General features: G+C 56.3%; 2 protein-coding genes across 8 annotated transcripts in view; one reads left to right on the plus strand and one right to left on the minus strand.

Annotated features, from left to right (window-relative positions):
• LOC102381813 (endothelial zinc finger protein induced by tumor necrosis factor alpha) lies at positions 1 to 2,526 on the plus strand. The gene is given in 3 exon segments (XM_006026781.3): positions 1 to 266; positions 268 to 1,717; positions 2,415 to 2,526. Coding segments are annotated over 2 exon segments (1,716 nt in total). The 3' UTR covers positions 2,415 to 2,526.
• Positions 2,527 to 3,587: 1,061 nt separating this feature from the next.
• ZNF865 (zinc finger protein 865) overlaps positions 3,588 to 11,743 on the minus strand; it is a 9,193-nt gene continuing 1,037 nt past the window's right edge. For 2 of the 7 annotated variants that reach the window (XM_006026747.3, XM_006026748.3), the window contains exon 2: positions 5,187 to 11,652. In XM_006026747.3, the coding sequence (XP_006026809.1) occupies positions 8,831 to 11,632 (2,802 nt within the window). In that variant the 5' untranslated portion in view covers positions 11,633 to 11,652 and the 3' untranslated portion in view covers positions 5,187 to 8,830. Of the gene's footprint in view, positions 3,723 to 4,559; positions 4,731 to 5,185; positions 11,738 to 11,743 lie in introns of those variants that run through there. The other 5 variants (XR_003094794.1, XR_003094793.1, XR_003094795.1 and 2 more) reach the window with 5 other exon arrangements.

Raw genomic sequence — 11,743 nt, forward strand, 5'->3', positions numbered from 1 at the left:
ATGCAGGGCCCGGGGTGCCCCAGGCAGCGGAGGGAGGGGCAGGCCATGACTGCAGCGGCCAAGGAGGGGGCAGCCGGCTCCCTGCAGGGCTCTGCCAAGATGAGCCACCCCCAGCCCCCAGAGCCCTTCCAGTACATCCACGAGGACACCCATGTGGGGCCCCACCAGTGCCCCACCTGCGGCTGCCTGTTCCCATCTGCCCACTTGCTGGACGACCACCACCACACTGGCTGCTTGCAGGCTGTGCCCCAGCCCCGAGCCCAGCCAGTGCCCCGGGGTGAAGCCCTACTCCTGCTCCTTCTGCACCAAGCGTTTCAAGCGCTCTTCAGACCGGCGGGACCACGAGCGTGTGCACACAGGAGAGCGTCCCTTCTGCTGCGGCATCTGCGGGAAGTGCTTCACCCAGGCCTCGGTGCTGACTGGCCATCTGCGCATCCACACAGGCGAGCGCCCCTTCCGCTGCTCTGTGTGCGCCAGGGCCTTCAACAACTGCTCCAACTTCAAGAAACACCAGCGTATCCATGCCTGCCTGGGCCACAGGGCAGCCCCCACCCAGCCCCTGCATGCCAAGAATGCCTGCACCCTTTGCCCCAGTGCCCCCCAGAGCCAGCAGGACGGGGAAGGGCATGCCACAGGGCGGACACAAGATATCAGCTCTCATGCCACAGGGCGGACACAAGATGTCGGCACTTGTGCCACAGGGCTAAAGCGAGATAGGGGAGCTCCAGTGAAAGGGCTGAGAGAAGATGGCAGCCCTCATGCCAAAGGGCTGATGCAAGATGGTGGGGCTTCTACCAGTGGACTGATGCAGAATGGTAGTGCCCAGGCCAAAGGGCAGAGGCAAAATGGCAGTGCTCTGGCAAAAGAATTGATGCACGGTGGGGGCACTCACATGAGGAACCAGGTGAAAGATGGTGGTGCTCGTGTGAAGGGGCCAGCGCAGGACAGTGGAGGCCATACAAGGGTCCCCCTCCAAGTCGTTGGCAGTGAGCAAAGGACGATGGAGCCCTGCTCTGCAGCAAACCACAGCTGTCCGTCTCCACCTGGGGGAAGAGAGGCCGTGGCTTGGTGCCCCATGGAGCACCCCAAAGCTTGGCAGCATCTTGTGACAAGGGAAGTCCCAGAGAAGGACTCCTGCATTCTTGGCAAGGGCCACTGGATCAGCCTGGACAGGGGGATGGCATCCCCTGTTGACTCTATCCAGGAGGTGCCCAGCCTCCGGGGGGAGGATGCTGAGGAAGAACGTGGTCCCAATGGCTACTTCTCATGGGAAAGGCTGGTTGACATGCCCCCACAGTGTCCAGGGGACCAGAGCCCCAAAGTTTGCGTGGGGCCTGGCAGGCTGGTCCATGCCTCCCCACCACCTGAAGCCAAGCAGTATATCTGCTTTGCGTGCTCCAAGCGCTTCAGGCGTGCCACAGACCTGAAGGAGCACCTGCGTGTGCACACTGGGGAGCGCCCCTTCCCCTGCAGTGTGTGTGGCAAGCGCTTCACCCAGTCCTCAGCTCTTGCCACCCACCGGCGTGTTCACACAGGCGAAAAGCCCTTCCAGTGCCCCATGTGCCACAAGCGCTTCAACAACTCCTCCAACTTCGCCAAGCACCGGCGCGTGCACTCCAGAGAGCGCCCCCACCACTGTGCCCTCTGTGGCAAGAGCTTTCAAGAGCCACGGCATGTGGCCCGGCACCTTCAGGCTGTCCACCAACCTCTAGGATAGGTGGGCTGGGGTAGGATGGCCATGGCCAGGCTGGTGTAGAGAGGCCCATTTAGGATGAGGGGGACCACATATGGGCTGGGGTTCTCTGCCAACTATAGGGTTAAGAAGGGGCTAGGAAAAGCTGTAGTGGAGCTGAGGAGAGACAGCTGCTGGGATGTAGACTAGGGAGGAGAAATGGAAAGGTCAAATGTTAGGTGCTAGGCTGATTCTGGGATTCAGTCTGTGACATCTGCCATCTGACTCCATGGCTTGCCTAGACTGGTTGCCCTGGGGTGGAAGTTTTTGATATTTGATCCCTGGGCTTCTTCCTTATCACAGGGTGCCACATTCTGACCTGCAGCCCTCCACTGTGAGGTAAGTGCTGGCAGGACATTGCCTCCTGGCATCTGCTGTCCCTCTGGCAGAGAGAGTTTGAGAATTGGGGAAAATGATCCAAACTGATGTCAGTTGTACATTCTCCCCAGCTCTAAGGAGAGCTAAAACTTTTGTACCTTTACATTTGCAGGGAGACCTTGAGGTTCCTTGTGGTGCAGCTTCCAGAGATGCAGCTGAACAAGAATGGAGCTTTAGCTCCTCTGAAATCCCCTTCCCTTAGAGAGCTCAGGAGCCCGCGCAGGGATTAAGGGACTTCGCCTTTGAGGTTTGGGGTCCAGAAGTGTTGAAGTGTCAACCTTAATGTTCTTTTTTTCTATTTTAGTCAATAGTTTCCCCACTCTCCAGTCCTTCACAATGCTCCCAAGATACCACGGCATGGAGAGGGCTGTTTACACTGAAGCAGACCATCCCAGGGCTGGGAGCAGAGGTCAGACAAATGCAGATCAACACACTGCCAAAGAAGAAGTCATATCTGGAGATGAGAAGGCAAAACAGGCAGGGCGCTGGTATACAGCTGGGCCACTTGTGAGGGTGATGCTGTGACATGGTATGAGACTTGTTTGTCCAGGATGGCCCTGCTGGGCCTGTGTGGCTGAGGGCCAGTTTTACAACACTGGGGATCACAGTGGTCAAGGGGGAGTGGAATTCCCAAGACCTGGAGCTTCTGAACGAAGACTGGTTCCTTTCTAGATCAGTGCTGGCTGAGCTATTGGGCACAGGGAGGAAGGAGGGGTTAGGGTGAGACCAGTTGACAGCCTGAGGGACATAAGCCTGACTCCCTTCAACTGCCCAGAGCAATCCAGTCTCAACATCTCAGAGCTGTGCTCGCCCACTTACAGAATATCTGGATGGCACAGTTCAACACATTCTGCCATGCCTTGCAATGCACAAGAGCTACACATGCAACATCTCACTGTAAATTGGGCTATGGCTAGCACTGCCACCCAACACTCTTCCTTCTGTGGGCAACTGTCTCATGGCACAACACTTACCAGGCTTGGGAAGGACCATGGGCTGGACTTTGGCTGTGGAAGGAGGGCCCTAGAGGAGTTCCCATGGCCCAGGAGTCACCTATGGATGTAGCAGGGAGCTCCCTACCATTGCAGCAGCCTTGGATAATCCCAGATCTCCCCACACTGAGCTGTGTAACTCCTTGAGTCCCCTGTTGGCTCCCATTAAATATCCCCAACAGAGACTTTCACTAGTATTTTGGATCTTCCTTGCTGCCTGGAGTTGGGAGGTGCTGGGGTCAGAACTAGCTGGTCAGCTTTGTGGGGGATGGGTGGGGGTGAGGATGGGGGAAGAAGATCCAAGGGGCTTCTATTGCCTTTATGCTGAGAGGACAGTGGTGCTCTGTACTATTTTCCCCTGGAGGGGTGGGGGGAGGCAGCCTGGGGTCAGGTCCTGGCACTGCCCCTAGCCTTGGTGCTCCTGCCACAGGGTGAGCTCTCCACAAAAATATGTGTGGGTATGGATTGGAGGTGGCCTAGCTCAGTGCACGTGTTCTGTACTGTTGAAGGGCTGCAGGCAGCATTTCGGTCAATATTCAGGTCACTGGGGCTGGGATGTGCTGGGTCCCGTGGCCACATCAGCTGGTTTTGCCTACAACAATGCTGCTGTGATGTGGAGGCTGCAGAGAAAGAGCAGGTGATGAGAAGGGTTGTCACTGGGGCCCACCTGGACCCAGGCTGGTAATGCCTTGCCATCCCTCACTGTTGGGTGTTATTCAAGTCTTCCTGGCCCTAAGCCTCTAAGCCAGGAGCATAGACATACAGGGGTCCTAGAGAGCACAACTGAGGCACACACAAGCTCTGCAGAGAGGCCCTTGGTTGCTGCTTGGCATGTGTGGCTCTAGCCCAGGGGGCATTTCAGGTAGGGCCCCTAGGACCATAAGTTTTTGGGGCTTCCAGGCTAAGTACCCCTCTTAGTAGTGGGGCTGCAATTCAGAAAAGCTGACTGTGCCCACTTGCCATAAGTCAATGGTGCCTTCAGAGCTCCAGGATGGAGGCAAGTACTTCTCTCTCTAGCAGGTCTAAGAAGTGGAGCTGTACCACTCTCCGCCCAGGGCTGCAATAGAACCCAGGCATCCTGGCTCTGAACCCCACCCCCTCCAGCTCTAACCCACCAGATCCCACTGCCCTTCCAGAGCTGTAAGAGAATCTAGGAGCCCTGGTTCCGAGTTCCCGACTTTTCAAATCCCACTCCCCTCCTAGAGCTCAGGTAGGACTTGGGGATTCAGGTTTCCAGAACCCCTAACTCTAAACCACTAGGCTCCAGTGCCTTCCTAACAAGAGGATCAGCACAAGTTACAGGTAAAGTGTTACTCTAAGCTCTAGAGTTTTAGAAGAGTAAATAATTAAAACAGCCAAGATTTTTGGAACAGTTTGGACTGAAGCTGACATCCGCTCAGCATCAGAAAGGCTGTTTCTCAACCACTCTGGGTGGGACCTTGGTTGGCACAACATACCCAGCTCTGGTCACCCACAATCATGAAAGCCCAATCCACATGGGAGCAAGTGAATGACCCTTCAGATGGTTGGAGGCAGGGAGGATCCATCTTGAACAGCTGGGCTCATTTGCCTTGGCAGCACAGAGATGGAGGAAAGAGTGGGGAATCACATTACACCGCAAGGGAATGCTAGACAGAAAGAAAAGCTGTCAGAGCTAACAGCATTGACCTCAGAGCACAGGGATAAATTGGCTGGGAATGAATTCAGGTAGGAAATACAAAAATCTAGAACTCTTGGCTCTAAAATGACACCTTTTATTGGACCAAATGAAAAATCACAAAATATCCTTTTCTGCAAGCTTTCAGGCACAAAGGCCCTTCATCAGGTGCTGGGAAAAGTACAGATGGTAGAAAGTCCCCATAGGTAGGAAATAAACTTCAGTTTTGCACAGAGGGACAGCTTTCCATCTCCAGCTCTCTGTGCAAAAATGAAGTTTATTTCCTACCTATGGAGACTTTTTACCATCTATACTTTTCCCAGCGCCTGTTGAACGGCCTTTGAGCCCGAAAGCTTGCAGAAAATGATTTTTTTTTGCAATTTCTCAGTTGGTCTAATAAAAGGTATAATTTTAGAACCAAGAGATCTAGATTTTTGTGTTTCTTTTAGTCTCAGACCAACACGAGTATTAAGTACATCCCTGACTTCAGGTGGGAAATACATTTCCTTGCATCTGAGCAGAGAGTAGATTCCTAGTAAGAGCAGCAGGGGCATGAGACTGAAATGTCTTTACGATGGAGCTGGGTCAATTAATGAAGGGAATATCCTAGCAGGGAGGGCCCTGCCCATCTTTCACTGTGTCAGAACAGGCTTTCTTGCACCTTCTCCCAAAGAGAGGCATGGGATCTGACTTGCTAGGCACCTGCTCAGGCAGCCTGGGGCAATTTCCACCTTCCTTGGAAGACCTGGGCCAGTTCCCAGAGCACACAAAGGAAACAGGCATGTGCAGGTGGGAAAGTAAACTCAGCTGCTGCTCTCAGTAGTACGCATCCACAGTTTTTAATATTGGCTTCATCTGTACATCACCAGAAAATGAACAGGTCAACATTAATGGATAGGGTTCGAGTTTCAAACACACGCGCGCGCTGCCCCCAACCTCTCCCCTGCCACCACTGGGACTGGTGCTCTAGAAAGCCATTGGTGCTATGAGTTCCAACCGGTCTCATCACAGTTTTCTGGGAAGAGGGCATATTTTTGCAGGGCATCTATTTATCTTTTTCTTTTTAGTAATGGCTCTGGTGGCAGCATTTGGTGTGAATCAGTCTTGGCACCAGCTTTGCCACTCAGAGGGTTAGAAAAATTATATTTATATATATATATATACACTTTTATTTAATTTTTATATATATATATATCTGTGCTGTTAAAAAATAAATTGGGGTGGCAGGTTCCAGGCACACAGGCCCCCTCAGAGTCCAGCTGTCAGTGGAAACAGTCTCCATTAAAAGGCTGAACTGTAGATGTCCTGTCTCCTGACTTTGGCCATGGTGCTGCCCCTCCCTCTGCTCCAAACCAGAAGGGCAAGCTGGAAGGTGAAATGAGTTTCCCATGGTCCTGGAATGACAGTTGCTTTCTCAGAGACAGAGGGTGCTGCAAAGTGGTGCGACTAGGAGGCATGGAGACCCCCGGGACCTGGCAGTGCACACCAGCACCATCAAGACAACAGAATGCTGCTGTTTGCCACATTTCTAAAGGAAAGGTCTGTGTCTCTCTTCCCACCTAAGCCAGCCAGGCCCCTGCCCTGGGTCTGTATCGGAGCTGATTCCCCTGGAGATGAAAGACCCCTCACCCATCTTTCACCTCCCTAAGCCAACCAATGCCCCTGATTTGGAGTCAGAACCCGGGCCCCCTACTGTAGCCTATTGATGCCCACACCCTTCCTAGAGCTGAAAGAGAATCTAGGTGTTCTCCCTGCATGCCAGTTTCCCATATACCCCATGCTGCTCTGGAACAGGTTCTGGTATTCAGGACAGTCACCCTGGCAAGAAGGGCTGGAGGGGCAGGGGTGACCCTTGTGCCCATGATGACCTAGCATCGATGACCTCCCAAAAAACACCAGTGAGAGCCACCCTGGCTCTGGTGGCAGAAGTGTGTCCATCTGAAAGTGCTCTTTGGCACACCCTGGGAGAGCAGGATCCTGGGACTTGACACAAAGCAGCTGGCACAGGCCCTAGTTGGGTTCATAGACTCCCCAAAAGGTCTGGCACAGGACACCCGCTGACTCACTGGGGAAAATGAGGCACAGAGAGGGAAAAGGACTTGCCCAAGGTCAAAGAGGGTCTCAGTGGCAGACCTGGAGAAAGAACCCAGGCATCCTGACCCTCAGCTCTAACCATGACTCACCACCTCCTTACCAGAGCTAGGATAGAAACCATGACTCCTGGGGCTCCCAGCCACCCTCTGCCAACAGAACTTGAATGGCTTCTCTCTGGCTCAAGCCTGACACTCGACTAATTAGCTCCAGGCAAGTATGCCCTGCCTGGACAGTGTGGGTGGACAATAGGCTGGCTTTCTTCCCAGGCTGAGTTCATGCTGGGGACACTAAAAAGGCTCACTGGGACGAAGGGAACATGGCAGCATTCATCTCTTTGGTCTCTTCCCAGGGAAACCCCAGGGCTAAGGCTGGTAGGGTTAGTATAAGGAGAGTAGGAGAAAGGAGGCATAGGGTGCCAAGGACATGCTGACAGGAGGAGGCAGCAGATGGGGAGATGTGAAGGGGAACAGACAAAACACCAGAGACATGTGTGGTGATAGACAGAGTTTGTGGGGATGGATAAATAGATGGACAGGGTGTGTGTGGGGATGGATAGGTGGACAGATGGCAGGGTAGAGCTAGGAAGAGGTCCATCCCAATGGCAGAGGAGTGGAGCAGATGGCCAGATCTATGGATGGTACCAGACAGGTCAGTGGAGGAATACAGGTGAAACAATTCAGTTGATCCAGTGCTCATCTGCACATGATGGGACCTGGGAGGCGCAGACTGCAGGGGTCATAGAGCACTACATTTTTCACTAACTTCATTATCATAGAGAAGTAAGGCTGGAAGGGACCTGAAGAGATCATCTAGTCCAACCCTAGGGCCACTCTAGTAATCTTCCCCAGAGGATTCTGGGAGTAGGTGACCATCCCTTGGGGCTCACTGGGTGGAGGGGGCAGGAATCATGGGAAGGCCCCGGAGGGCAGCATGCTCTGGAGCAAGCAAGTTAGGGCAGCACCTGACATTTTTCATTTGCTGTGGGCAGAGCCAGCTGGGGTCAAATAAGGACCCTGCTGGAGTGGGCAAAGCACTAGGGACAGGAGGGGCAGAGGGGGTTGGGGACCAGCCCCGGGCATAAGCCCAGGTGAATGCTGCAGTGAGCACATACCCGTACAGCCAGCAGGAGGCGCCATGCAAGCACAAAGGGAGTCCTGGATCTGGGCAGGAGTGAGGTCCTTGTGGAGACTGCTTGGTGCCAGCAGAGGCTGAGTGGGCAACACCCTCAGGAGGAGGGTCCGATCTCATCCTGGCCAAGATCTCCAGCTCCTCTAGGTCCAAGATGTGCCCATGGATAGCCTCCATGGTAGCAAGAGCAGGAAGAAGTATCAGGGGCCTGCAGGACGACGGAGTGGTGCCTTCAGATTTTACCCCTGGCCACAGCGCACGCCCAGGAGATGACAAGGAAGATGACCTGGGCAGACACAAGGCACCAGAGCTGTTCAAACAATGCATGCGGACGGTAGGTGGGTACTGGGGGATGCACGCTCACCTGCCCAGAGCCACGACTGAGCTCTCTTTGGTCATATGGTCAGTCTCAGCCCGCCATGGTGTTTGCGGTCTTGCTGCCAGCCTCCATTCCCTGGGCAGGGTCAGTCTTCCCCAGGTGGGGCACATCTTTCAAACAGTTCTGCCAGCCTCTGGGGGAGTGAAATGGGCAACCAAGGGGGACTGGGCAAAGCCAAGAGTATCCCACTGGCTCAGCCACTACAGGCCTGGCAACATCTGCCCCTCCAGCAAACCACCTATGTGCTGGGACAGGTTATGCTCATGGGCCATGAGGCATCTACAGAGTCAGCATGGGCAGAAGGCAGGAGCCTGGACACTGGTAGGTGACAGATACAAATGGAAACAAGGTGCCACCCTAGGGCATTCCACCCCCAACCCAGCATGTGCCCTTACGGCAACCACAGCACTCCAAGGGACTGCCCAGCCCCACCTTGCCTCCCTCTGTCAGCCACAAGCAGCCACCCTTCCTCAGGGGTCCTTCTGGCCCAGGGCTGCCAGGCGTTCCAGCTTGTGGATGTGCCGGTGCTTCTTAAGGCCATAGGTATTGCCAAAGGCCTCCCCACAGGTGCTGCACTTGAAGGGCCTCCCCCCCTGGTGGGTTTGCAGGTGTTTGCTGAAGTACTTGGGGTCCTTGAAGAGCTTGAGACAGGCAGAGCAGCGCAGGTCACGGCGGGCATCATGGGAGCGCTGGTGTCGCAGGATGGACGACAGGTAGAAGAAGCTCTTACTGCACAGGTCACAGCGGTAAACCTTCTCGCCCAGGTGCACACGTTGATGCTCCAGCAGGTTGGAACGGTAGCGGAAAGTCTTGCCGCACGTCTGGCAGCGTTGGGGACGTGCCACCACATGGAGGCGTTGGTGTTCCGAGAGGCTAGAGGACTGGGCAAAGCGCTTGTTGCACAGGGCGCACTTGTAGGCCCGCTCACCCGTGTGCACCACCTTATGCTGGCGCAGGTACCAGGAGCGCAGGAAGCCACGTCCACACACAGTGCAACGGTATGGGCGTTCCTCAGTGTGGCAGCGCTGGTGCCGCATGAGCAAGGCGGCCTCCCAGAACCGCTTCCCACACACCGAGCAGGTGAAGTGGCGCTTCTGTAGGTGGGTGCGGCGGTGCAGCAGCAGGTCATATGCCCCAGCAAAGCTCTGCCCACATACATTGCACGCCAGCGTGCGCCGCACCAGGTGCACATACTTGTGTGTCACCAGCCCCAGGAAGTGCTTGAAGCTTTGGCCGCAAATGCTGCAGCTGAAGCGTTCCCCACTGGGGATCATGGGGTGCTCCTCGAAAGTCGCCACCACGGAGGCCAAGCTGGCAGCGGGCACATCCCCAGGGAGCCCGTTCTCTAGGCAGCCAATGGATGGGGCAGCATGCGGGGCAGGTTCAGCACAGGTGCCCTCAGGCAGCAGCCGCTCAGGTGCTGTCTGGTGGACTAGCTTATGCCACATGAGGTTCTCAATGAAGCCAAAGCATTTGCCGCAAGCATCGCAGGCATATGGTTTCTCGGCCATGTGGACTTCCTTGTGGTTCATGACGTGAAAGAGGTCGGGGAAGCGCTCCCCACAGTCTGAGCAGCCATAACTAAGCCCCTCAGGGGGTAGGCCGCCAGGTGGCAGGGCACAGGGCAGCTGGAGCCGATGGATCTGCTTGTGGCGCGTCAGGCTCTGTGGGTAGCCAAACACCTTGCCGCACATGTCGCACTTGTAGGGCCTTTCCCGTGTATGCACCACATGGTGCTTCGTGAGGTGGAAGGACTCACGGAACCGCTTCCCACACACCGAGCACTGGTGTGGCTTCTCGCCCGTGTGGATGCGCTCATGGCGCTTCAGGGTCTCACGCCGCCCAAACCCACGGCCGCAGATCCCGCAGCAGAAGCTCTTGCCCGCTCCCAGGAGCAGTGGGTGGGCCCCCAGCAGTGCCGTGCTGCTATAGGTCGGCACTGCCTTGACGTCACCCTCGGCCTGTGGGGCCTCTGGCAGGAGGTAGGGGCCCTGGTAGGCTGTTGCGGGGGCAGGGGCACCAGCATCCTTGGGCACAGGAGCACCTTCGTGAACCTGACGGTGACGGAGCAGGCTCTGTGGTGCGGCATAGGCCTTGCCGCAGATGTCACACTTGTAGTCAGGGCGCTGGCCTGTATGGGTGGCCTGGTGCTTAAGAAGATAAGAAGCGTCCCGGAACTCTTTGCCGCAGACACCACATGGCACCCGGAGCAGGTCCGAATGTGTCTTGATATGGCGCTTTAGGCTCTCACGCCGATTAAAACTCTTCTCACACACGGAGCAGCTGAATGGCTTCTCCCCTGTGTGGATGATCTGGTGCTGGTGGAGGTGGCTTGGCTTCTTAAACACCTTCCAGCACAGGGAGCAAGTGAAGGGGCCATCTGGCTGGGCTGCCCCAGCATTTCCCCCTCCACCTGCCCTAGCACCAGGGGCCCCTTCCCCAGCTGGCTCTGCGGTGCCCTCAGGTGGTGGAGCGGCAGTGGGGGCAGCTATAGCAGTGGCCGTGACTGTGGCTGGGGGCGGGCGGGCCCCCCCAGGCTCTTTGTGGCACCGTCGATGGCGGATGAGGCTGGAAATGTGGTTGTAGGTGCGGCCACAGGTGGAGCACTCATAGGGGCGCTCCCCAGTGTGCACCAGCATGTGCTGGACCAGGTGGGACGATTGCTTGAATGACTTCTGGCACACACCGCATGGAAAGCGCCGGTCAATGAAATACTTGAGCCGCCGGAAATAGTTCTTGTCATCCTTGCCAGCCTGCCCATCTGGTGGGGCCGATGCTGTCCCTGCAGCTACACCCACGCCTGCCACACCCCGCTTCAGACTGCCAAACAGGTGCTGGTGGCCCGACAGGTCCACGATGCCCCACTGTGGGGCGCTGAACGCGCCTGCACTGTCAAAGAGTGGCTGGGCTGTTGGCACAGCCTGGGTAGCGTACTGTGGGGTTGGCGGGGGCACTGCAGTGCCTGGCTCGACCTTCTTGGGCTGTGCTGCACCAGAGGTGGCGGCAGCGGAAGAGGACGGTGGGGGTTGCCCCTCAGCCTTGAAATCCTTGGTTTTGGAGGTGCCCGCACGGTCGAAAGGGGGGGTGGCGGGGTTGTTGGACGGCTGGGCGTAGTCATACTGGGGCTGGGGGCATGGGAGGGCGGCCACAGCTTTGGCGTGCTCGTGGTTATAGGCGTCCATGGGCTCGAAGCGCTGGTGGTTCAGGAACTCCAAGAAGTCAAAAGGGTAGCTCTGGAAATGGATGCCCTCGTCACTGGCATTCGCTTCCATCTCCACCCGGGGGCCACCGCCTGCGGGCACAGAGGGGAGCACGTTAGAGCCTCCGGGGCCGCCGGTCTCCCCTTCCCTCCCCAACCCCTCCCGCTGCTGCGGCCTCGCTGG

This window comes from Alligator sinensis, unplaced genomic scaffold, assembly GCF_000455745.1.
Source record: "Alligator sinensis unplaced genomic scaffold, ASM45574v1 scaffold709_1, whole genome shotgun sequence".
Taxonomy (NCBI): Eukaryota; Metazoa; Chordata; order Crocodylia; family Alligatoridae; genus Alligator; species Alligator sinensis.